General features: G+C 40.7%; 1 protein-coding gene across 5 annotated transcripts in view; it reads right to left on the reverse strand.

Moving 5' to 3' along the window:
* Positions 1–18,043: 18,043 nt before the first annotated feature.
* Positions 18,044–27,913, reverse strand: part of CUNH12orf42 (chromosome unknown C12orf42 homolog) — a 144,930-nt gene continuing 135,060 nt past the window's right edge. For all 5 annotated transcript variants that reach the window (XM_040755133.1, XM_040755134.1, XM_040755135.1 and 2 more), the window contains 2 exons: positions 22,243–22,608; positions 18,044–18,638 (listed from right to left, as the gene is read on the reverse strand). In XM_040755133.1, coding sequence (XP_040611067.1) covers positions 18,190–18,638; positions 22,243–22,608 — 815 coding nt within the window. In that variant the 3' untranslated portion in view covers positions 18,044–18,189. The remainder of the gene's footprint in view (positions 18,639–22,242; positions 22,609–27,913) is intronic.

The raw sequence follows: 27,913 nt of genomic DNA on the forward strand, positions 1-27,913 counted from the left end.
CGTGTAGCGGCTGGCCCTGCAGGTGCAAAGCTACAGGGACTCCATGGCACAGGCAGCAACACACGACACAGGAAGAATCCCACTGAGGGCCCAGGATTGACAGTGTAGCAGAAGCCAGAGGCCTCAAACCAGACCACAGGCTCCTTGCAATGAACACTTACAAGTAAAGAGGCACGGACTAAAGGACACTCTGCTTTGAGACTCACTGGGTCCCACTACAGCTAACATGATGAGGTTTCTTTTAATGTAAATTTCATTTTATTTGGCAGGGGCAGTTGCAAAAGCAGAGGGAGGATGGGAAGGGATGAGAGATGAATGGAATCAGGATGCATGATGTGGCATCTGCAAAGAATCAATAAAAAGATTTAAAAAAAAAAAAGAAAAGGTAGGAACCGTTTAGGGTGGGAGCAAGAAATAGATTAACTGTTTTTCAAATTACACAAACACAAGGCAAATGACACGGCACGGCACGCATGCACGCTTACACACACACACACACACACACACACACGTACACACACACACACTCATGGGGGAAATCAGAAGTAAAGGATGAGATGTCTCTGAAATCTTGTTTTGGCTTTAAAGTGACACACGGTGTTTCGTTCTATCCTGTATTCTGTTCTTTGATACAGAAAGATGCTTCATGTTGCATTCTGGAGCTCAAAACGTCCCCTAATACTTCGTCCTATGTCTTTTCACACCATGAATGGACCACATGGACAGCACTCGGAGAAACACTGCACACAGTTCTCATAACAGGGCAATGGTGCCTTTCCCCCATTTCAACAACTGATGTCTGACTTCAAGATTCACACTGTTGTCGGGGACCACAGTTGCACAGCCTCTAAGCCAGCTTCACACTTCTATTTCAATATCCCCTATGTTCTGAATTCAGGATACATATCCAGTGACTTAAATGCCTTCATGCTTTTCATCACAGTCAGGAGGAAATAAAAACATTTAGTAAGGCCTCATGGTCATCATACTTCACTGCGTTTGCCCAGCTTCATCTCTGAGTGGGCTCACACAGCTTGGGCTCTGTCTCCAACACACCAGTTGCAAGCACAACAATTTGCTTCTCTTCTTGGAGGGACCAGTCAGGGCTCACACCAACATATTCTTCTTCTTGACCTCTGTTTTCTTTGGACGCTCTGGATGAATCTATTTTTTCCTGTTATTATTTCTGTGTTGTGTGTCTCCCACTTGCTAGCCCAAATCATAAGGAAATAGATGATGCCCCAGGGCACCAGCCAGCTCCCTGCTTCCTTGCCACACTCTAGGCACCCAGAGAAAGTTTTCTACATGACAGCACAAATGGCAGAACTCAGGAGCAGCTTGCCTTCTCTAAGAGCTAGGGCTCAGGGAGATGAAGAGACTTGAAACAATGTTCAGAACCAAAACTAAATGTGCTTTTAAAAAAGATCCTTCTAATTACCAAGAGTGGGGAAACAGCGCAAATAACTTGCAGGAAGATATCACTTTGGTGAGATTGAGGGAGAAAATACATGGAGTGCAGAATCATGCCAAGGACATGTAACAGAAGTAATTTACTCTGAACGTTGTTCCCCACCCCAGTGCACCCAATAGAGCATCTGAAAAGAATAATAAAGGAAAGAGCAGACCCTCCTACATTTCTCAAATAGCCAAACAACTGTAGAAAGAAACTGTGAGTTTTATTCTTAAGATTTGGCTTCTGCTTGAAAACAAAGAAAACAAATGCTTCATTTTCAAGCAAAACCACCTGATGATAATCTTGATATTAAGGACAAAGTAGTGGAAAGGGGGAACTGATGGGAAAGCATGCTCACTCACAAATCACCCATTTTTAGGAAGCAGTTAATGATGCTAAAAGGCACAAGGTAAATAGCAGACACCCCTAGCTCTACCACAGGTAGACTTCTGTTGATGTTCCACAGGTTGAGAGCTGATGATATCCCACAGGTAGAGTTCTGATGAGAACAACAGGTAGAGTTCTGTTGCTATCACACAGGTAGAGTTCTGATGATATCAACAGGTAGAGTTTGCTGATGTCTGACAGGTAGAGTTCTTATGATATCCACAGGTAGACTTCTGTTGATGTCTGACAGGTAGAGTTCTGATGATATGCACAGGTAGAGTTCTGTTGATGCCTCACAAATAGAGTTCTATTGATGTCTCACGGCTAGAGTTCTGATAATATCTACAGGTGGAGTTCTGGTGATGTGTCACAGGTAGAGAGTTCTGTTGATGTATCACAGGTAAAGTTTTTATGATATCCACAGGTAGAATTCTGTTGATGCCTCAAAAGTAGAGGTCTGTTGATAACTCGCAAGTAGAGTTCTGTTGATGCCTCACAGGTAGAGTTCTGTTGATGCCTCACAGGTAGAGTTCTGTTGATGCCTCACAGGTAGAATTCTGTTGTTGTCCCACAGATAGAGTTCTGTTGATGTCTCAAAGGAAGAATTCTGTTGATGTCTCACAGGTAGAGTTCTGATGATATCCACAGGTAAAGTTCTGTTGATGCCTCAAAGGTAGAGTTCTGTTGATGCCTCACAGGTAGAATTCTGTTGTTGACCCACAGGTAGAGTTCTGTTGATGCCTCACAAATAGAGTACTGCTGACACCTCACGAGGAGAGTTCTGTTGATGTCTCAAGCTAGAGTTCTGATGATATCTACAGGTAGAGTTCTGTTGATGTCTCATAGTTAGTGTTCTGTTGATGTCTGACAGGTAGAGTTCTGATGATATCCACAGGTAGAGTTCTGTTGATGCCTCACAAATAGAGTTCTGTTGATGTCTCACAGGTAGAGAGTTCTGTTGATGCCTCACAGGTAGAGTTCTATTGGTGTCTCACAAGTAGACTTCTGTTGTTGTCCCACAGATAGAGTTCTGTTGATGTCTCAAAGGAAGAATTCTGTTGATATCTCACAAGTAGAGTTCTGATGATATCCAAAAGTAGAGTTCTGTTGATGCCTCAAAGGTAGAGTTCTGTTGATGCTCACAGATAGAGTTCTGTTGATGCCTCAAAGGTAGAGTTCTGATGATATTTACAGGTAGAGTTCTGTTGATGTCTCCCAGGAAGAGACATCTGATGATGTCTCACAGGTAGAGTTCTGCTGATGTCTGACAGGTAGAGTTCTGATGATATGCACAGGTAGAGTTCTGTTGATGCCTCACAAATAGAGTACTGCTGACACCTCACAAGGAGAGTTCTGTTGATGTCTCACAGGTAGAGTTTTGTTGATGTCTCACAGGTAGAGTTCTGTTGATGCCTCAAAGGTAGAGTTCTGTTGATGTCTCACAGGTAGAATTCTGTTGTTGTCCCACAGGTAGTGTTCTGCTGATACCTCACAGGTAGAATTCTATTCGTGTCTCACAAGTAGACTTCTGTTGTTGTCCCACAGATAGAGTTCTGTTGATGTCTCAAAGGAAGAATTCTGTTGATGTCTCACAAGTAGAGTTCTGATGATATCCAAAGGTAGAGTTCTGTTGATGCCTCAAAGGTAGAGTTCTGTTGATGCTCACAGATAGAGTTCTGTTGATGCCTCAAAGGTAGAATTCTGATGATATCTACAGGTAGAATTCTGTTGATGTCTCCCAGGAAGAGACATCTGATGATGTCTCACAGGTAGAGTTCTGCTGATGTCTGACAGGTAGAGTTCTGATGATATGCACAGGTAGAGTTCTGTTGATGCCTCACAAATAGAGTACTGCTGACACCTCACAAGGAGAGTTCTGTTGATGTCTCAAGCTAGAGTTCTGATGATATCTACAGGTAGAGTTCTGCTGATGTCTGACAAGTAGGGTTCTGATGATATCCACAGGTAGAGTTCTGTTTATGCCTCACAAATAGAGTTCTGTTGATACCTCACAAGAAGAGTTCTGTTGATGTCTCACAGTTAGAGTTCTGATGATATCCACAGGTACAGTTCTGTTGATGCCACACAAGTAGAGTTATGTTGATGTCCCACAACTAGAATTCTGTTGATGTATGAGGTAGAGTTCTGATGATATCTAAAGGTGGAGTTTTGATTAAGTCCCAGAGGTAGAGTTCTGTTGATGACTCACAGGTAGAGTTCTGATGATATCCACAGGTAGAATTCTGTTGATATCTCAGATGTAGAATTCTGTTGATGTCCCACATGTAGAGTTCTGTTGATGTCCCACAAATAGAGTTCTGTTGATGTCTCACAGGTAGAGTTCTGATGAAATTTATAGCTAGAGTTTGGTTGATGACCCACAAGTAGAGTTCTGTTGATTACTCACAAGTAGAGTTCTGTTGATGTCTCAGAGATAGAGTTCTAATGTTATGCACATGTAAAGTTCTGTTTATGTGTCACAGATAGACTTCTACTGTTGAAATCCCACAAATAGACTTCTGTTGATGTCCCACAAGTAGAGTTCTGTTGATGTCTCACAGGTAGAGTTCAGATGAAATCTACAGCTAGAGTTTGATTGATGTCTCACAAGTAGAGTACTGTTGATGTCTCACAGATAAAATTCTAATGTTATGCACAAGTAGAGTTCTGTTTATGTCACACAGATAGACTTCTGCTGGTGTCTGACAGGTAGAGTTCTGATGATATCTAAGGGGAGAGTTCTGTTGATGTCTCAAAGGAAGAATTCTGATCATGTCTCACAAGCAGAATTCTGATGATATCCACAGCTAGAGTTCTGTTGAATTCCCAGAGCTAGAATTCTGTTGTAGCCTCACAGGTAGTGTTCTCTTAATGTCTCACATGTAGAGTTCTGATGATATCCAAAGGTAAAATTCTGTTGATTCATCACAGGAAGAGTTCTGTTGATGTCTCACATAAAGAGTTCTGTTGATGTCCCACAAGTAGAGTTCTGTTGGTGTACCACAGCAAGAGTTCTGTTGTAGCCTCACAGGTAGTGTTCTCTTAATGTCTCACATGTACAGTTCTGATGATATCTACAGGTAGAGTTCTCTCAATGTATCACGGGTAGAGTGTTCTGTTGATGTCTGAAGGTAGAGTTCAGTTCTTGTCTTACAGTTAGAGTTCTGTTGATGTCTCACAGATAGCATTCTGATGTTAACCACAGGTAGAGTTCTGTTGATGCCTCAAATACAGAATTCTGTTGATGACCCACAGGTAGAGTTCTGTTTAAATCTCACAGGTAGAGATCTGTTGATATCTCAAGGTAGAGTTCTGATGACATCCATAGGTAGAGTTCTATTGTTGTACCACCAGTAGATTTTTGTTGATGTCACACAGGTAGAGTTCTGATGAAATTTATAGCTAGAGTTTGGTTGATGACCCACAAGTAGAGTTCTGTTGATTACTCACAAGTAGAGTTCTGTTGATTACTCACAAGTAGAGTTCTGTTGATGTCTCAGAGATAGAGTTCTAATGTTATGCACATGTAAAGTTCTGTTTATGTGTCACAGATAGACTTCTACTGTTGAAATCCCACAAATAGACTCACAAGTAGAGTTCTGTTTATGTCCCACAGGTAGAGTTCTAATGATATCCACAGTAGAGTTCTGTTGATGTCCCACAGATTGAAAGCTGTTGATATCCCTTTAATGCCAACAGCAACTTCTGTATCTACAATTAAATATAGAGATGAAAGTATTTTTCAGACCCACACATTGCTTCTCCAAATAAAACAATAGTCTCTCTCATCATAGAGGACAACAAATATCAGAGAGACACTAGCCACTCTCACAAACCCAGGCATCATGCGATGCTAAACATCAAAACCTTGTGAAATTTTGGTAATTCCAAATGTCTCCCTTCCACCCACACCTAAGGTTTGGGGGGAGTAACCCAACATGTCACTCCACTGAGAGCCTTTGTTAGTTGGCTTCTTTTTGGAACCCAGCCCTAGGTCGTAAGCTTGAGCCACAGTCTAGCTCCTTAATCATCACTTGCCACTCTCCACTTTCCCAATGCAGCAAATGACCCTTGAGCCTTCTGCTTCCTGATGACCAAATACTCAAAAATAATTTTCTTTGAGAAGACTTTGTTCAACCTAACTTGTGAGTAAAATTTCCCTAAGGGTAGCAATGAAAGACCCAAGATAATGAGGATGCCTAAAAACTCAGGGTAGTTATTGGGATCTGATCTCCAACTTACCATACATTATTAATGAATTGTTACTGGGCAGTCTCACGAAGCCCAGATAGAGGTCATCTGATTACATGACCCACAGTTCGCCCACTACAGTGTCTCCCAGCTTGTACCACAGTGTATGCATCTTCATAACTTAGGAGAAGTCATAATCTACATTGTTCATTCTTCTAATCAAGGCTTCCTTAAGCTTGTGGAAATTTTCTGAAGAAAACAGAGTGGGAACCTGAACACAGAACAGAGAGGTGTGGGAAGTGTGTGGAGGCTGTTACCAAGGAAACAGGATGTGCCGAGGGTGTGTCTCTCAGGAAGTAAACTGGACACAAATGGGAATTGTTTCCTTATCTAGTCAATGTGTCTTCATTTGAAAACTGTATCTGTTTACCTGTAGTTTTCAGTAAACATTCAAATTTCATCTTCTTTTTCAATGCGAGCCATAGATAGTTCATTGTCTCCAATCTCACACAGTTTGTCTTTTCGGATTTCCTACAAATCAGAGTTTTATATGTCTAACTCATAAAAGATCCTGCCCCACCTTGACTTCTCTTTAACACTGAGTGTGAGGAGTGGAGTCGTGAAGCTCTCAAAGGCAGATATCTCAACATCTCCTAATGCTATTTTTTCCATAATCTTCCAATCCAAAATTCCGTGGTAGTTCATAGTTCCTTATTTTGCAGACTCCAGAATTTTCATAGTACTAAGGAAAAGCAGAAAATACAGCCAAAAAAGGGAACAGCATTTCTGTGGGAAGAGGAACAATGTCACCTGAGAGAAAAGGAATGGTGTCTCCTTTGGGAAGAGAAACAGTGTCTTCTGGGGTAATAGGAACAGTGTCTCCTGAGGTAATAGGAACAGTGTCTCCTGAGGGAAGAGGAACAGTGTCTCCTAAAGGAAAAGGAACAGCATCTCCTGAGGGAAGAAGAACAGTGTCTCTTGTGGGAAGAGGAACAGTGTCTCCTGAGGGAAGAGGAACAGCATCACCTGAGGGAAAACCAGAGCTGTTTTTACTTATTCTACTGTGTTTATTCTGACTAATCCTTTTGGTTGTTTTTGGAACAACATGTTGGGCAATAGCCACATTTAGTAGAAATATGCAAACCACCAACCAGAAAAATTAATTAAGCAGTGGTAAATCTTCATTGCTGTGTCATCTCAGACACGGAACAGTAGAACTCTCCTGTTGTATATAGATTCCTGGGAGGCCCCAATTCTAGTTCTTTAAGAACAGTCCTCTAGTTTAAAACCTTGCCCACATTTATACCAATGCAGAAAAACTATGTGTAGATAAACTTATTTAAATCAAAATGAAGATGATTTAATTTAGAATCTCCGTCTAGAATTGTGGGTTAAACTAAATCTTTTCTTAGTAACATCGCCATTTCTTAATTTCTACAAACCAGAAAGCACATTAGATAAAATGCTTAGAAATTAACCTGGACCAGGACAAAAGTTTCCAAATGTATTTTAGCCAGCAAATTCCATAATTAGGAATTTACATTGTAAGTGTGAAGAATACAAAACAAAGATATATGAAATATATTTACTACAGTATATCATGATGGAAAAAAGAGTTCATAGAACAATATGTGTAGTATGAATTCATTTTTACAAAAATAACTTTGTGTGGCTATACCAAAGAAAATATTGGGAAGGATATGCTCCAAAACACTAAGGATGGTTTTGGCTAATAGTTGACTGGCAATATACATATTTTTTTTTACTTTTTCATACCTTCATGTAATTTCTCTTTCTTTTACTTCATCTTAAAAAGGATAATGAAGAAACCATGAAAGGGATGATTTGCATTTTAAAAAGGAAACGGGCAGGCATGTGGGGAGGTATCCCCTGCACTAATGCTGGCCTTGCCATCTGGGTTAGTGACGTGCGTGCAAAGGGCCTAAAGAGAGAGGTGGAGAACAGGCAAGAAGGAAGGCTTCACCACACTAAATGAAAAGCAAACAATATGCATATCAGCATCCTAAGATGTACCATTCTTCTGGGAAAAGCCAAGACAAAAGAATTATCGGACACAACAGTTCAAAGCATATTGCACCTGTCAAAACGTCTGTCATCTTCTATAGAAATGCTCCATTCTAAGAAAGAAAGGGGAAACTTCAGAAAAGTCACTCAGGAACAACAGCTTACTTTGTCTCCTTCCTCTTGCCTACCCCCCCATCTGAAAGCCATTGAGATCATGCTAAAGATTGCCTGGAAGGACCTGACAATAGGAAGGTCTCTTTCATTGTCAAGGACAGTTACACTTTGAAGACGAGGCTCAAAAGAGGTTGAAATGGGTCAACAAGCAATTGTTGAGTCTATGCATAGACATGTGAAGAGAACATTGTTAAAGTCACACACACGCACACACATTCCTGGTCTCAAAGAATTCAACTTTAACCTAGAGGTATGGGAAGGAGGGAACTAGCATGCAAAGTTGATTTCTGATTTCACCCTGAAGAAGAGTTAAGGGACAGAGAATAAATTAATTGACAGTTGAGGGAGAGCTTTTGCCATTTCAAACACCCCGACACACTCTGTATTAAGAGTTAAGTACAAGTTAGAGGGGGCAAAATGAGAAAATTTGGTTTTTTAAAAAGCATGTAAGAAAAGTTTGCATTGTGTAAGAATTTATATTGTCAAGATTTATATTCTCTGGCCGGACACAGTGATAATTTCAGCACTTGGGAGGTTGACACAGATGGATGACCACAAATTCAAATTACTAAGAGTTACAGTGAGTTTCAGGCTAGTCTGAGCCACAGTGAGACCTTGTCTCTAAAATCTATGTTTTCTGGATGTGCTTTAGGAAATGTGTGTAATATTTAATCAAATGATTTATAGGCAGCTGGAGGAGAGTGTTGAACAGTAGCTATTATTTTTGTGCAATTTCTAGAAAATGTAGAGGGCCAAGGACAGCTGGCACAGGGAGAAGCATCGTGGCAGAGTGAGCCTCCCTGAAGTGTGTGGCCTGGCTCTGCCTTGTACCTCACAGGTGACTTTGGATGAGTAACCTAACTTCACTATTTTCAGTTTCTCTCAGTGTCAAAAGGGAGGGAGGGGTATCCCGGCCCTCAAAATGAACCTCTCAAACTAAAACCAATATAATTGGATTTTCAAATTGGTGAAAGAGTTAATCATGCCGATGTGCTTCCGAACTTTACATTCTCATATGACCACCTGCCTTCAGAAGTTTCTTTTTAGCCGTGAAAATAAGTGAGAAGGGGCTGGAAAGTTGACTCAGCAGTGAAGAGCATTGGCTGCCCCTTCCAGAAAATCTGCTTTCCATTCCCAACATCCACATGGCAGCTCCAGTTCCAGGATGTCTGCCACCTCCTGCTGACTCTTTGAGCACCAGACACACATATGAAGCACAGACATACGTGCAGGCAAACACCTATACACATAAAAAAGTTTTAAGGATTATAAAGAAAAACTTAGGACTGGGAGGGAGCAGTGGCATTGCAATAAAAGAATTAGAAGAGATTGGCACAGCTTAAGGGCCTGATTTATGACTATCTGAATTATTTTGATTTTTTTTCTAAAAGAATATTGACTTTGTTGCAGCAGGAAGGGGCTTGGTCCTGACTCAACTGGGTCCTGCCAGGCTTTGTGGACTCCCCATTCAAGGCCTTACTCTTTCTGATGGGAGGATAGGCTGGGGGAGCTGGGGGAGCCAGAGGAGGGGAGGAAGAGTGGCTGTATATAAAAATCAATAAAAAATTAAGACAAAAAGAATGTTGAAAAATATGCCATCGTAGTCTGACTGAAATTGTTACTTAAACAGCAATGTATTCACCTTAATATTTTTAAATTCAAGTCCATCCCCTGAAATCTAAAGACAGTCCACCCCTAAGTAATCCAGGCAAAGGTCACAATGAAATGCAATTTTTCCTCTTCGTTGAAGATTTTTCCATTAAGCATTTATGACTTTAAGCTTTAAGCTTTAGCAATTTACTAGAGAAACATGAGACAACTAGGCCATTCCTTCCAAAGGACAATCACAGTTGAACCTGTTCTTACTTTGTTTTCAGTGATCCCGTGGCTAGATTAATTCTATAGAGCTGTATTTGGAGTATTTACCAAAGACTACCCGTACCATGCCTACACTTACTCTCAAAGACAGCCTTCTTTAATCATCAGTTTCCAGTTACAAACAATAAAACGCATAAGCATCTACCATAGGACCCCAGCTCCTCCCTTCTTTTCCTCTTCCATGTGCCAACATGTTTATTTATAAATATTTGGGTGCATACCATTTCTTGAAAAAAATTAGCTATGCCCTTGTTCTTGCTCAGGAATGGATTTACAAAGCACTCAGGGTCCTGTCTTTGCAAAAGTTCTTCATACATTTCTTTTTTTAATTTAAATTAGAAACAAGCTTGTTTTACATGTCAATCCCAGTTTCCTCTCCCTCCCCTCATCCCCTACTCCCCCACCAACCCCCATCCCATCCCCTTTCTACTCCATAGAAAGGATGAGGTATTCCATGGGGGATCTTCAAAATAGGTCATATCATTTAGAGCAGGGCCTAGGTCCTCCCCCATGTGTCTAGGCTGAGAGAGTATCCCTCTATGTGGAATGGGCTCCCAAAGTCCATTGTAAACAAGGGATAAATACTAATCCACTACCAGAGGCCCCATAGATTAACCATACCTCAAAACTGTCACCCACATTCAGGAGGTCTGGGTCAGTCCTATGCTGGTTTCCCAGCTATCATTCTGGAGTCCACGAGTTCGGCCTTGTTCAGGTCAGCTGTTTCTGTGGGTTTCACCAGCCTGGTCTTGACTCCTTTGCTCATCACTCCTCTCTCTTTACAATGGGACTCCAGGAGTTCAGCTCAGTGTTTAGCTGTGTCTGCCTCTGCTTTCATCAGCTACTGGATGAAGGCTCCAGGATGGCATATAATGTAGTCATCAATCTCATTATCAGAGAAGGGTATTTATGGTAGCTCTCCACTATTGCTTAGATTGTTAGTTGTTAGTTGGGGTCATCCCAATAGATCTCTGGGCATTTACGTAGCGCTAGATTTGTCTTCAAACCTGTAATGCCTCCCTCTATTATGGTATCTGTTTTCTTGCTCTCTTCTATTCTTCCCCTGACTCAATCTTCCTGTTACCTCATGTCCTCCTCTCCCCTCTTCTTCTGCACCTCTCTTTCTCCTAATTCCCCCTCCCATTTCCCCCATGCTCCCAATTAGCTCAGGAGATCTTGTCCCTTTCCCCTTCTCCAGGGGACCATGTATGTTTCTCTTGGCGTACTCCCTGATTCCTAGCTTCTCTGGTGGTATGGATTTTAGGCTTGTAATCCTTTGCTCTATGTCTAAAATCCATATATAATTGAGTACATACCATGTTTGTCTTTCTGTGACTGAGCTACCTCACTCAGATGGTTTCTTCTAGTTCATTCCATTTGCCTGAGATTTTCAAGATTCCACTGTTTTTTTCCACTGACTAGTACTCCATTGTGTAAATGCACCACACTTTCTTTTTTTAATTTTTATTTTGAAATTTAAATTTAAATTAGAAACAAGGTTGCTTCACATGTCAATCCTAGGTCCCCTTCTCTATCTCTCCCCTCCTCCCATACCTCCCCACCAACCCTCCAAAAACGCTTTCCTTTCCCTAGGGAGAGTGAGGCCCTCCAAAGGGGTATCCATAGTCTGTCATTTCATTCAGGGCAGGTCCTAGACCCTCCCCCAAAAGTCCAGGGTGAGAGTGCATCTCTCATTGTGGGATGGGCACCCAAAGTTCATTGTATGCCAAGAATAAATACTGATATACTACCCAAGGCCCCATAGATTGCATAGGCCTTCTTACTGACTCCCACATTCAGGGGGTCTTGATCAGTCCCATGCTGGATTCCCAGCCATCAGTCTGGGATTCAAGAGCTACCCCTTGTCAGGTCAGCTGTTTCTGGGGGTTAAACCATCCCAGTCTTAACCCCTTTGCTCATCAGTCCTCCCTCTCTGTCACTGAGTTCCTTGAGTTCAGCTCAGTGTTTAGCTGTGGGAGTCTGCCTCTGCTTCCATCAGCCATTGGATGAAGGTTCTGTTTCCCAGACTCTCTGGCCGTGGGATTGTTGGCTGGCACTCCCTAGATCTATGTCTAAAATCCATATATGAGAGAGTACATGCCATGTTTGTCTTTTTGTGACTGGGTTACCTCACTCAGGATTTTTTTCTAGTGCTATCCATTTGCCTGCAAATTTCAGGATTCCATTTTTTTTCTGCTGAATAGTATTCCATTGTGTAATTGTACCACATTTTCTCTATCCACTCTTCAGTTGAGGGGCATCTGGGATGCTTCCAAATTCTGGGTATTACAAAGAATGCTGCTATGAACATAGTGGAACAGACATCCCTGTTGTATGAATGAGCATCTTTTGGGTATATGCCTAATAGTGGAATTGCAGGGTCTTGTGGTAGACTGATTCCCATTTTCCTGAGGAATCTCCATACTGATTTCCAAAGTGGCTGTATGAGTTTGCACTCCCACCAGCAGTGGAGAAGTGTTCTGCTCGCTCCACATCCTCTCCAGCATAAAGTGTCATTGGTGTTTTTTATTTCAGCCATTCTGACAGGGGCAAGATGGTATCTCAGAGTTGTTTTGAATTGCATTTCCCTGATGGCTAAGGATATTGAGCCCTTTCTTAACTGTCTTTCAGCCATTTTAGAGTCCTCTATTGAGAATTCTCTATTTAGCTCTGCACCCCAGTTTTTAATTGGATTATTTGGTGTTTTGGCTCCTTTTGCATTCTTTCCTTACAGCTGTCTATTCAAATGTATATACCTCTGTATCTACAAACATTGGTTGGCCCCTACTTTCTACACTAGTTTGTGCATCCCCCAAATCTTGTACTCTTCATAATTAAGTTCAAAATCTGCCACTGGAAACCTTCTATAATTACTCTACTAAATGACCCGAGTCACCATTGTATTCAATTCACTTTGAAGATCCAAAACCCTCCTCAAAAATCTTCTGGGTAAATTGAGTTTGGAGTTTAGGATTTGGAGTGATAGTATGCCCATAAGCTATATTTTGGGTCATGGGGTCTATTCAGTTTTGCATAACACTATATAACAGGGTTCAGGCAATACTGCAATAAAACGTATTGAGATGTCTTCATCAAAATACATGATGAGATAAACAGGCTGTTTGGTTGTTGGTTCATAACTGACAACAAATGAACTTTAAACCTTTGAAGATTTAGATTTCACAGCAGTTACTAAAGGACTATCAACCTGAATGTAACGGGGTCATTACACTGCTGTATTAAAAAATAAATAAGCAAATAACTAGCACATAGTAGGTATTCAATTAATTTTTTAGAATGAATGAAAACTAATTTTCATACTCAATCTAGCTTGTCAAGGGAAAGGATAACTTCTCTTTTAATCAAAACTACCAGACCAGTCCCTAAAGCAAAATTCCCCAGAACCAATCCCATGACTAGAACAATTAAGTTGATTGGATTGACTCAGTTCTCAAAGTTGTTACCAGGACTCCCTAAAATGGTGAGTACCCAATCAGGGCTTCTCTGGCTCTTTGGGGTTAATCCCTAAATTACTAAGAATTAGATTGCTTCTCTGAGGTGGGAAAATGCAGGTTGTGCGATTGGAGAGAGAAAGGAGAGGGGGACTAGTCATGGGGCAAAAAGGAACTTGGAAAGTGTAAAAGAGTTTATGAAGATGATCAGATTTCACAATGACCTCTGACTGTGTAAAAGAAATGGCACACACATTGAGAATTCTGAACCAGTTTTCCTGATGTCATCTTTCTCTGACAACAACCTGTTTTCTAGGTCCTTCATTACTTCAAAACTTTTGTAGTTGTGAATAACATAGCTAAGAGTTCTGAGTGATTTTTCCAGAGGACCCAGGTTCAATTCTCAGTACACCCATGGAAGTTAACAATTGTGTTTAACTCTAGCTCCCCATGGTCTCTTCTGGCCTCTCCACATTCTGCACACACAAGCATATGAGAAATCGAAAAACCCATACACATAAAATAAAAATAAAATTGCCTTATTCTTTCTCCTCTATGTGAAATCTCATAATCTTTTACAAAGAGTTAACTAATAGAAGGCACAGACAGACATGAATTCTGCAAGCCCAACATTCAAGAGTCTAATGCAAGAGAAGCATGAGTTCCAGCTAGCCTTGGCTACACATCAGGACACCTTTTCAAAAGAAATGAAATTAAATAAATGCATTGAAGCTTCTACATGAACAGTTAATGACTCAATTTTGTGCAATATGGAACTTGCTTTACATAAGCTACTGTGGTGTGGTGTTTGTGAACTTGGGTGAGGGAAACAGTCAGAGACTACACACTGTGTTTCAGTTCCTGGTTTGTAAATGGTATCCTACTGCTGCCCTCCTGTTTCTGTGATGAAGGTTAACAATATCATATCTAAAGATTTCTGAGAGGAACATATGGCAGTATGATCATCAGGAGCAATGCACAATATGAAACAGATGGGCCTGCAAGTACTACGCATTGGTCCAGCACAACCAGTGATAACATTTGTTAATTATTATTGTCGTTACTCATATGCCAATACAGAATAATAACTGACATTTGCACACCACTCTTGCTTTTCAAGATGTGTTGGCTTGACAACAAATTTCAACTTCAAAATTATTCTTTACAGCAAACCAAACAGGCCACCCCAGCTTAACAATGAAGAAACTTGGGTCAAATGGGGGAAGTAATGTCGAACTCCAGTCATGACTACAGAACACTTCCTGGCCTTCTATAACGTTCCCATATGTCACCCTCAACAGTTTGATTCTGGTCAACGCCACTAGTCTGGAAACTGCTGAATATTTATAAACTACAGAGTCACCTTCCCTTGTCTTCTGAGCCTCCATTCACTGCCATTTCAAAGAGCTGGGGGCTAGGGACCCCCATCCTGCTTTGCTCTGATACATACTATATTGTGAGCCCACAGGTATGACCTCCTTCTTTCCACTCTGTTTTCAGGAGAGGATTTAGGCAAAATTCCTATGTTTACCACACCTATGGAGAAGCAGTATGCTATGCAATTTTAATTATAGATACTGGTAGAATGTACACACACCCCACAATGCAATCTTACATATGACTTTTGTAATATAGTTTTGAGCTTATTTTTATATGCACATAGTTATTGTTAGAAATAAATCTTTGCAAAATGGAGACAATGGAAACTACTCCATAAAGTCATTGTAAGAAATAAATGAATTATTAGGGAATATCAAGTACTTAGAACAGCCCCTACTATGCAATAAACATTAACTCTACAAGTAGTTTCTTTTTAAATTATATCTCTTGTATGTTACAGAAAGATTCCTGACTTATGAACATCCTTCGCTCTATTTTATGCCCATCAATATCATACTTTCAAATGTAGCTTTCATATAATTATTTTTCTACAAAGAGGAAATTTATATTGTTTATAAAACACCCAGAGTATGTGGCAATAAATGCTATAAGTGAAATCATATAATCCTGTAGAAATAAGAACAAGCCGTAATTCTGAACCTATAAATTGATTTTCCATAGTATATGAGCCCTTATTCCTGTCCTCACTGTCTGGATTGTTCATGAATACTTACTACAGATTTTCTAACATTGAATTATGAGTGTATAATTCAGTACTGTTTTTCAAAATAGTGGGAAATAGCTTTGTATCTAAGTTCTGGTACCAGGTTCAGGATAAAAGCTCATGTCTGTGATAGGATTAAAAGTACTTTCTTATCCATCATTAAGTGTGTTCTGAGTTAGACCAACTAAGTTTTCCCCTAAATGCATGTACTCAAAGACAGAGGAAATGATCAGAGACATCTCATTCACTATTCAAGTAAAAATTGATCCTTGAAGGACTCCTTGGCGGTCTCTGATTCCTACCCCAATTAATTGAACTTATCTTAATCTTTCCCAGTATAGATGGATTTGTTATCCTTAGGGTAATGTGTTCTAAAGTGTTGTTTCATATGTATTCTACAGAATGCTAGTGTTATTACGTACTATTTTAAAAATATATGTACATCCTGGGCATGGCGATGCATGCCTTTAATCCTAGCACCTGGGAGACAGAGGAAAAAGGACCACTATGAGTTTAAGGGAAGCCTGGTCTACATAGTGAGTTCCAGGAAAGCCAAGGCTATGTAGAGAAACCGTGTCTCAAAACAAAAATACTTGTGCATATTCAAAGTGTCTTTGATAAATAGAGTGAGTATGCACTGAGCTAAATAGTTTATTGAATTTCTTATTGTGAAATTTATCTAGGGCCTAATACATTAGTGTGGCCCCCCTGATCACAGTGAGCCACCTCATAGACTTGGCTAAAGACTCTTCATGTAACACCACATCTTTCTAGTTCTATATTCCATGAACTAGATTTGGGAAGCTGTCATATACACATATTTGCATCTTTTGCCTAGATTCCGTTTCTCAATTCTGGATAGAACTGTCTTTTTCTGCACTGAATTTTCAGATAAATTCACTTATTTGCACCTCAATAGGTAGGGAGTCCACTTACCATGTCATGTTCTCCTGCTTTGGAAACAATGTGTGCTAACTCATAGTTAAATCACATGTTAAAATATCCCAGCATCTCTACAAACCCATCAGTTTATCCACACTGCTCCCCAGTCAAAAGGCATGAGGTTGAACTGGAAGTTATCACATGAACTTTGATGACCTGAGGTCAGGGATGCAATCTGAATATTCTCTTATAATAAACCATGCTAATAACAAATACTAAGAAAAGCATCACACCTTAAAAATCGCATTAACCAGAAAAGCTTTAGAGTTTGGATATAGCACTTTTTTCTCTAAAGTTTCTTACTCATAGAAAATACTACTACTTTTACAAATTAGATAATTTTCAGGAGACTAAACAGATCCCTAAACGCAATGCCATTTTCTTACAGTCGCGCTGCATTCCACTGAAATTCTGAGACGTGTGGTGCTGAAGAGATGGCTCCCAGTTAGAGGCAGTGGCTGCTCTTGCAGGGGGCCTGAGTAGAACTCCCACAGGATGGCTTGCCAGCAATTCCAGTTCCAAGGGTTCCCATGCCCTCTTCTGCCCTCCAGGGGTAACAGGCACATATGTGGAACATATACATACATGCAGGCAAACACTCATAAGATTTAAAAAAATAATAGTAAATCTTAAAAAAACAAATTCTGGGACTTAAATTTGAACATGAAGTATGATGTCTCAAATGCAAGCACACCTGCATGTATGCATACAGATTATATTGAACTAAAAGGAAAATATTAATGTAATCTCTATGAATCTAACTTCCCATGGCCAAGCTTGTGGGGAAACTTCAAGAGTGCAGACAGATTCCTATTGCTTCATGAACTTTAGAAGGAACAAATGTCATCCCATAAAATCATTGATAAAACTATCAAACACTATATTGCGGTAAGTAGCCATGTGAGTATTACATTTTAAACATGTTATTTAGAATGGCCACTTTGATAGTACATTCCATAAGTTGCCAGACTTTTGTATTTCAAATCACAAACTTTGGAATCTCCTCCTTTAAAAAAAAATAATTAAACTTACTTCCAAGTGTTTCAAAACATCCAGCTAGGATCTGGCTCAGGTTTCTAACATGAAACCCTTCATGTAGCCTGAGGAATTTCCCTAGGCACTTCAGGAGTAATCAAATTTCATGTTAACTATTAAATTACAGGCATTGGATTATGTTTTCCAAATGTCGACGTAGACATCCTGAAGGCGCTTAGAAACTATCCTTAGCCCTAAGCCAGCAAATGAAACCTTTTACCTGTAACAGCAAAACAAAAGCCCGACCCTCCGATCCCAGCAGGCCACTCCACAAAGTGGCACGCGGTGCCGCCGACCCTCATTGTGCAGCACAGACTCTTTGTAACAGTGGGAGACACTGCAGAACAAAAATACTATTACAAACGCTTCAAAAAGAACATTTTTGGCTGCGATGGAGACTTTTGACATTATTTATTAGGTTCAAAAATGCTTCACAAAGCCCCACAATGGTTCTGTGGAAACCAATACATCTGAGGCCCTTTCTGTTGTTCTGAGCAGGCATTGATTGGAAGATGGGCAGCGCTCGCAGAACAATTCCTTCTCAGCAGTCAGTGTAAGTGAGCATTCACCACCGGCTTCGAAAGAGTCTGTGAACAAGCCGTATGGAACCGCCGGGGTGGGCGCGGGTCTGCTGAGGAGCAAACCTTCATTAGCTTCTTGGAAAAGAAATGGGTAGGACAGCCCACAAGCAGAGGCAGGGGCTCCTTGACCGCAGGGACATGGAAGGCGCTAGCTGCCTTTGACCTGCGTTCAGTGGGGGGATGAGGATGCTTGGGGATCATCTCCGGTGTTATGGCAACCGAGCCTCTTCCTAATGCATTTCCACATATGTTTAGGAAATCTGTGTTTGTCATCGAGGATGTCGAGGATCTTGAGGCTGCCACTTTTTCGTGCTGCACAGACTCGGAGGAAGTCTTACAGCTGATCTGAGGGGAAGAGGAGTTCTGGCTGATACTGCCGCAGAGGCCGATGGCGGTGAAAGGTCTCAACACAGGACCTGGAAGGCAAAGCAGAGCGACAGTAGAGCTCCAGCCTGGACAAGGATCACAGGATGGATCACAGCTGGGATGGGGAGAGAAAAGAACTTCCCTTGATTACCCTGTCACACAGTCCAAATGCTCACTGTTCCTTTGCTGGCACTAGAAAGAGGGTCCCGAGTGCAAGAGCAGTGTTTGAAAGAAGCCTATTCAACACTTCTGAGAGAAAGAGAAGGGCTTGGTGACCAAAGCGAGACACCAGCTTCTAATTCTAGAAGTTTGTAAAGAGAAACGTTAATGAATCATGTTAGATATACTGGAAAGGATCAATGGCACGCCCAGCCTGACAATTGATTATCTAAAATCAAATCCAAAAGTTAGTTACACCATAGATCTTCTTGGAAATTGTAAAACACACAGAGTAGATGACCCCAAAGCTGAGTAGTTGAGTCTCCCTAACAATATACTCTCCTAATAACATTAATTTTCCATCATACTTCCATTGTTATATATTCTATTTGTATTTTATGTATATAGTCTTTCATTTTTATCTTAGAAATTCTGCATATTGACCTACATACATTAGAAGTCTATTCCTTCAGTAATAAATTAAAATTGTTTCACATGTTTTAAATCATTTCCTGCAACTCTCTAGTGGGCTTTTTAGTGAAATGGAAACTCCTAAAATATTTGAAATAACCCACAGAATTATTTTCCAAGTTCAAAACTGTATAAAATTAGAATGCACAGTATCATCCTAATACTGGCTATCAAACAGCCAATGTATCATTAAGGAACTGATTTCCCACCACGTTGCTTTGTGCCTAGCAGGTACTGATCATCTTCCACTGTGCACTCAATATACCTGTCAAATAGACAGACAAAACAAGAATAGTTCAATGAAACTGACTGATCCAAAGTATGAATTATTCATGGACATAAAAATGGAACAACACTTCCAAATGCCTAAGTAAGTGAAGGCTTCCAAACTCAGTGCTTTGCAAAGTCTTAATAACACCCATAATTATGCACTTCCAGCCCTCATATATGAGTCATTTCATTACTGTGCATATTCAGCACATGAAGAATCTACTGGTTCTAGAATTTAGTGTAATAGGATATGACGTGGGCAGAGTGTGCTGTTCTATCTGTTAAGCTAACAGGTAGACATTCTTTCCTGTGAAACACTGCAGTAATAATCACGATACATCTGATCAGCATCAGGGTTAGTGTGACAGTGCAGTCTAACAATGTCCAGGCCACCAGAGTCCTGCCCTGAGCTTCTTTGTTCTCATGGAGAACATGGAGATTTCTATCTATGTCACCTGATGGCTGATGAAATTAAATTTATTCTTTCAGTTATGCATTGGCTAACACTGAGAACCTGGCAGGTGCCCGACAGCATCTAAGACTTTAGTGGCCCAGAGAGGATAAGGTGAGCCATACTCTAAACTTACACAGCCCATGTTCTCTTTATGGGAGGAGGGGCAGGGAAGGAGAAGGAAGCCAGCTGACTCACGAATAAGAAATAAGTAAGCTTAGAAGGCTCAGTGTGGTGACAAATCCTAAGAGAAAAACAAAGTAAGAAAGGAGATCAGGAAAGACCAAGTATGTCATACTTAACTGAAGACTTGAATATGGAGAAATAAACTAGCTAAATGTCTAAGGGAACACCACGACAAGGTGCTAAGCATTGAGAATATAGAAAGTGCTTAAGGCCGAAGGACCAACATTGCCCTGTTAACTTGTTAGCACAAGGATGTTCTGGTCCAGAGGCAGGGTGGGAGGTTTGAATCCTGACTTCAACCCTACAGTAACAACTCCAGCAGGTCTCCAATTCCACTTCTAAATCACGAGAAAGTAACATTTTCTATCTCAAGGGAAGGAACATATAGATGAGAACAGAAGGTGTATGTTCACAGTGATTCATGGCCTTACAGATCGAGACTCAAAAGAAGTTAAACAGACTGGAGAAGTGGCTGTTAGTATACTGCTTTCCTCCCAACCATGAGGCCCCAAGTGAGATCCCCAGAACCCATGTGAAGATGCCTGCTCTGAGAACAGTCCCAGAGTTAGGGAGATGGGCCTGCCAATCTAACCTAATAAAGAAGATACAGACCAAAAAAAGCCTATCTCAAAAGGAGGCAGACTCCTAAGAATGAGATATGATGTTGTCCTCTGACCTCTACACACACACACACACACACACACACACACACACACACACACACACACACACGCACACACACGCACACACACACACACACACACACGCACACACACACGCACACACACATGCACATACATTTAAAATAATGCTAACCAGCTCAAATAATCTGCATCCCATCATTAGGTCCAGCATCCCAGAAATAAAACAATCTCTGACTCAGTGTCAGCAGACCATCCTAAAGAATCTGTCTTAGCATTTGAAGTGAAATCTCTCTCCTCCTGGGAATGGGGTGAGGGTGGGGTAAAACCCCATTTCAAGAAGGCTACATAGCATCAATCCAAACCTTCCCACATAGCTCCTAGATATAAACACCACCATCATCATATAGTCTCTATTTAGGGAAGTTTTGAAATGAACCCTTTAATGACAAAGTACTCTTCACAGCATTTATTATCTTTGATTTAGGGATGAAAAGACTAAGCTCAAAAAACATCTGTGGAACTGTATCGTGGTTACAGAACTGATGTGGGGGAGAGCTGAAACATGAGTTTTAAATCCCTTTCTTATATTCTATTAAAAATTATTATGTGTGGGACACACACACACACACACACACATATATACATATACATATATATATATATATTTGTGTGCATGTGTGCCTACCATATGTATGCATGTATAAACACACATGTGAGAACATAGACTCATGCATGCAACAGCATGTGTGTAAAGGTCAGCAGACACCTCCATTGTCTGGTTTGAGACAATCTCTCGGTTTGTTTGTTGTCACTCACCACTGTCTATGCTGGGTTGGCAGGACTATGAACTTCCAAGGATTCTCATGTTTCCTCCATCTCTCGTTCTTACTTTTGAAACATCGGGGTTGCAAACATGTGCTCATATGCCCAGCTTACATGGGCTCTAGAGATTCAAACTCAAGTCTTTCAAACACCTTAGCTATTAATCTATTTTCTCATCTTCTGTTTCCTTACTTTTAATAATCTTTCCTACTATGGAAATTGAAGTTGAAGCATGTAATTATCACACATATTACCCTACTCTATTAATTCGCAGCTTCATTATTTATAAAGTGGGGAGGGTAGCTGCCTAAATGTCATGTATTGCTTTTGTAAACTGATATAAAATGCTCAGCATAGAGTCTAGCTTATGATAACAGCTCAATATATATGAGTGCTAAAATGCTGTCACTGCTACTATTTGGTGTAACACCTGACTAATCAATAACTTGTCATCAATACACACCCAATATCTCCTCAAATGTAATGATTGTAAACAAGCACCCTAAACTTTTAGCTGATAAAGCTCTTATCACACTTCTAGAATATGGTTCTATGGTTCACCTTGAGTCAATAACCAGTGGCTGGTTTCATTAAAACCAGGAAGTGACAAGCTGAGACAAGAAAAGTTAGAAACCACAATGTGATACCTACCAGAATCTCCCTTGGAGTTGCCCAAGGGATGGTTCTGAAGTGGTATGTGTCTACCTGAAGCTTCCAAAGAAATGGTATTCACTGAGTGTGATCTTTTAAGAAGTTTATTTGCTGCTTGCCTTTCCAGAAATGGGCTAGTCCAGGCCTGCTTGGGTGGTCCTCTAGGTTGCTTCTGCATTCCTTCTTTGACAGTAAAGAACACGACATCTTCATCCATTTCACCAGATGGTGACAGGAAAGGACTGGCTTCTCCATAAATTTCTTCTTCGAAAGAGATTGTGCTTGCCGGAGAGTTGGGGATTATGTACTGGTGAGTGTAAAGTAGTCTTTTATCTGTCATTGGACTATGAGTCCCTTCTACAAATCCTGTAAAAGGGAAATACATTAGTTTGAAAGAATCACTTCAAAATCATCTTCTAGATTAATGGAAGGAAGCATGGAGCAAGTTCTATATGGATTTGTGTGTGTTTTCTGTTCCAAACCCGAGCAAACAAAAATGACTATGACAGGAGCTGGGGTATCTATGTGGGAGGAAAGAAAGGTGGGAAGAGTCTGGAGAGACATAAAGGGCTGTAACTGCTTCAAGTCAGAGCATCGTTGCCATTTGAACCTTGCAAAAACCAGACCTAGCTGAAACTGTCGTCTCCACTTTATAGTCAGAACACTAGCTTGCAGCTTATAAGTTCCTCCCACAAAAAAAATCTGTGCTGAAGTTCTGATTCAGAGTACACCTGTGCAAGTGAATTTCTGCACATGTGACTTCATTTGGGAATAAAGTTTCTAAAAATACAATTAAAGATGGAGTCATGCTGAATTAGGGTTCATTTTATTTAATCCTTATTGTAAGTCTGAGACACATGAAAAGCATGTCTCATGGAGACACAAGCATATGTGAAGCCCAGTGAAGAACACAAGCAGCTACTAGAACAAAGAAGCAAATAACCCTTCCCTAGAGCCTTCAGAAGGAGCATACCCAGGCAGACACCTTGATTTGGAACTTCTAGCCTCCAGAAGGGAATGAGTCAGTTTGTTATTTTAAGCCCCTCATTTTGTGACCATTTCTTACCCCCAAGAAGCTGACACACACTTAGAACAGGTAGGGGTCCAAGATCACATAAATGCTGATGAGCAGAGTTAGAGCCTAAGCCCAGAGTCTCAACCCCACAGCACATGTCCAGTGGTGAAGGCACTTCTTTTTTTATCATTTTTATTTTAATTTTAAATAGCTTGTTTTACATGTCAATCCCAGTTCCCTCTCCCTCCCCTCCTCCCGCACTCCCCTTCCCCCCCACCCTCCCACCCTATTGCCAAATCCTTCCACATAGGGGATATCTAGAGTCTGTCATTTCACTCTGGGTAGGGTCCAGGCACTCCCCTAAGAGTCCAGGCTGAGAGAGCATCCCTCTTTGTGCTATAGGCACACGAAGACTGTTTGTATTCCAGGGATAGACACTGATCCACAGCTCAGGGCCCCATAGGTTGCCCAGGCCTTCTCGCTGACACTCACATTTGGGGGGTCCAGATCAGTACCATGCTGGCCTCCCCACTGTCGGTCTGGGGTCCAAGAGCTCTCCCCTGTTCATATCAGCTGTCTCTGCTGGTTTTGCCAGCCCATTCTTTGCCAATTTGCTCATCACTCCTAGGCACTTCTTTAAATGCACTGGCAAGGGGGAAAAACCATCACTTACAGCTGCTTTATAGGACTGGGAAGTGTTTGCCTTGCAAGCATGAGGATTTGAGTTGGCTATCCCAGAACCCACGCAAAAAAGTGCATACGGGCACATTCGTATGCCTAACGTGGTGGAATCGGAGCTAGGTGGATCTCCGGGGATCACTAGCCAGTCAGACTAGACAACTTGGCTTGTCCCAGGCCAAGGAGAGAGTAAATGTGAGAGAGCCTTCAATAGTCAAGGACAGTGGTGGACCTATATTGTCCATCCACTGAGACTTTCCTTGCTACAGACACTGGTGGCTTGGGGGACATAGGGAGAAGGTGGCTTAAAGAGATAGCTAAGAAGCAACTCTGACCTTTTAGCTTAAAGTAATGAGTGAGAGAAGAAACAGGAAAAGATAAAAGTAAGTCTCAGTGGATGGACAATATAGGTGTGTGTGTGTGAAATTTTAGCATTATAGTTTGAAAGGAACTGAGATCATTTTAGGGATGAGAAGTGTTGGGAGGAATATGAGAAAGGACAAATCATTTTTTTATCTAATTACCAAATTCTTTTTTTGTTTTGTTTTGTTTTACGAGACAGGGTTTCTCTGTATTGTTTTGGAAGCTGTCGGTCCAGCCCGGCCTCAAACTCACAGAGACCCGCCTGCCTCTGCCTCCCGAGTGCTGGGATTAAAGGCGTGCGCCACCACTGCCCGGCTAATTACCAAATTCTATCTTCATGTGATTCTGTGTTTTGCATAAATAAAAACATAAAATTTGGCTTATTTCTAAGATATGCTATCCTCATATCAGAATAGCAGTGAAAGCACTACAACTTGGAGCTAGGTGTGAACCAGGTGCGAATCATGGTTTTCTACAATTTACAGCTCTGTAGACTTGGACATTTCTCTTTAATTTACACTGCCTCAGTTTCTCATTCATAAAGTACAGAGAATTACAACTATCTCTTGGGAATATTATAAAGAACAGATTAGACATTGTGTATAATGTATTTAGAATATAGTTAGAATGTAGAAAATAAATATTAAATATTAATATTATTACATAGTAAGATCGACCTTATATGAAAGAATAATTCTTAAATATAAATAAGTAAAGCACACAATGAAACAAAATTTGAAGAAAATAAACTAAATCTGAAGTTCAAATGCTGGAATTTGTATGAAACTTTAAGTAGACAAAAACAACATTTAATGAGTTAAAATAGTTTAACATTCATAATATAGATGTATTTAATGACATGTCTTTTCACATGACAGTGATATGAAATGAGACCTTCAATGGCAGAAGTAGTGTAGGGAAAGAGAAATTTCAGTGCTTAGGAATATCCCTGGGTTGAGAGCTAAGCAAGCTGGTTTTGAGAATGGAAGGGGGACTTCAGAAAGACGTTGAGTCTATGATAATATGGCCAAATGAATTGTGTCCTCTGGAAAATATATTCAAGCCCTGAACTTCAGTAGCTATGAATCTTCCCTTAATTGGAAATAGATACTTTTCGTGTAAGAGTCAAGTTGAGGTCACTGGGGGTAGCCCTTAATCCAATATGGGTAGTGTCCTGATAAGAAGAGAAATGGAGATACAGATATAGAACACCACAAGATGGGAGAGACAAGACTGAAGAGTGTTTCTACTGGTAAGGTGATGGCAAGAATTGTACCCAAAGCTAACCCTGCAGGTACAGCTTTGACTCTTGCTCACCAAACCCAGAAAATAAAGTCTCTTGTCTTGTCCTGCCCAGTCTGTGATAATTTGCCACAATAGCCAAAAAACTATTACATTATAGTTTTAATCTGCACACATTATCCTGGAGTAATTACTAATAAAACTCTTTCACCTAAAGGATAGTGTTCATAGTTTGGATATAAAAAAGAGAGAGACCACAAATATGGTAGTCACATACTAAGAAGGAGGAGAACGGGCTGTAGTATCAGGAAATAAACTGTGTGTGTGTTGAGTCACACATGGACAAGAGGATACTGGCCATGCTAACTACCACATTCTGCAAAACCACAACTTTGTGCATCATAGGAAATTTTCTGGTATACCAGTAAAGTGGGGTTATCCTGGGAGTATCTGTCACATGTAAAGGGATCAGACACCTTCAAATACTTGTATTGCCAAGAAGAAATGGAGAGTCCAGAAAAAAAACAGACATTTAGGAGAACAAGAATGTTTAAGAATGTAAAACCTTCTGATTTTGCCGGGCGTTGGTGGCGCATGCCTTTAATCCCAGCACTCGGGAGGCAGAGGCAGGTGGATCTCTGTGAGTTCGAGGCCAGGCTGGTCTACAGAGCGAGTTCCAAGACAGCCTCCAAAACAATACAGAGAAACCTTGTCTCGAAAAACAAACAAACAAACAAAAAACAAAAAAATACCTTCTGATTTTTAAATGGTGGTATCTTTTTAGTCTTTGCATTGCAAAGTCATTTTGATAAATAATGATAGATGCTGGTATATTCCTTTTGGGGGGTGGGCGTGGAAACAGGCCTGAAACTCACTATTTAGACCAAGCTTGCATTTTCCATTCAATACAAAGACAAATGTGTTAATTTCCATGTCTTTAGGCATTTTTAGATACAGAGTATTATCTTCATCCCTCTACACAGCCATTCCTCTTAGTTTCCTGTATCTCTGCTTCCCAGAATTTATCTCTTCAATCAAAAGTATTCCTAACTCTGTCATGTTTGTGCTATGAAAGACTGGCATGACCCCAACCTAAATTAATTCCCCTGAGCTCATTATAACGTTTAGGTGTAACTAAAGGCCAAATCTAATTGTTTCTGTTTTCTCACTTCTAAAATCAAACATTGATCATAAATACACTCTCCATTCTCTTAAGGCAAAAACCCCACTCTCCTGTTTTGTCCTTTTATAGGTATTCCTAGACCATGATGAAACTTGTCTCCTCTCACTCACCTTTTCTCCCAGCTGTGGACTAAGACTCATGCTTGGGCTAATGAGCTTGAGTACAGGAGATTCCCGGGTAGTGACTTGGGGCAGTGACATTTCATCTCAGAAGACCTGCAGTCTGAAGAGGGTTTGTTCACTTCAAGAGTAAAGAAGATGCCATCCTGGCCACTGGTGGATGAAATGAAGTAGGCCAGAAGGGCCTGGGGAGGCGTCCAGAGGCTGCATAGCACATGATTCACCAAGCACTGGGACATGATCAGGAGGAGACGCGAGGGGCAGACAGGTAAAAGGCTACTGGCTGTCATGTGGATAAGAGAAAATGGGAAGCCAGGTGCATGTAGTAGTTTGGGTTAGTTATGAAGGGTTTGGCAGTCTTTCATCTGAAAGATGGGAGTTATGATAACGAAAATATTCAGGAAAGTGAAGAATGTGGACTTGTAGTTTCAACTCCATCATATAAACAGCTTGGAAACTAACAGGCTGATCCATTTGGTGGCAATGACTTTCTTTGAACTCATCAGAGAACTGAGTTTTCAGGGGAAACTTCCACCCCCAAACTCTGGAGAGACAGCTGAATCCAAAATCAATCTAGGATTTGCTTGCTTGAAGAAGTTACCACTGAAGCCATGAACTTGGGAACATTGGAACAGTAAACTGGATCAGTCACTGGTGGCTGGGTATGGATGAACTTGAGAGTACAGGCCTGGAGACCTGTTTGAGGTGATTCCTACATTTTAGCAGATTTTAACCAAAAAAAAAAAAAAAGAAAGAAAGAAAGAAAAGAAAAGAAAACTCTACCGCATTCTCAGAAAGGTAAATTTGTGAGAAAGGTCTTTCCAAAGTTATAACAGGAAGATGGGATGAAGAAGCTTTGCAAAGTATTAAGCAGAATATTCTCCACAACAAAAGCATAACAACACTTTTTTCTCACTGAGGGAAGAGAAATTTCCCATTCTAGTCCCCTTTCTCTTCCCTATCTAATCTAAAAGCGAAGAAAACCTAAGAATCAAGACTTGATCACAAGATTAGATTATAGAAGCTTCCCACACACCCCATGCCATATCATTGTATCTCCCTCCAGTACAG

This window comes from Mesocricetus auratus, unplaced genomic scaffold (assembly GCF_017639785.1).
Source record: "Mesocricetus auratus isolate SY011 unplaced genomic scaffold, BCM_Maur_2.0 Super-Scaffold_100011, whole genome shotgun sequence".
NCBI classification, from domain to species: Eukaryota; Metazoa; Chordata; class Mammalia; order Rodentia; family Cricetidae; genus Mesocricetus; species Mesocricetus auratus.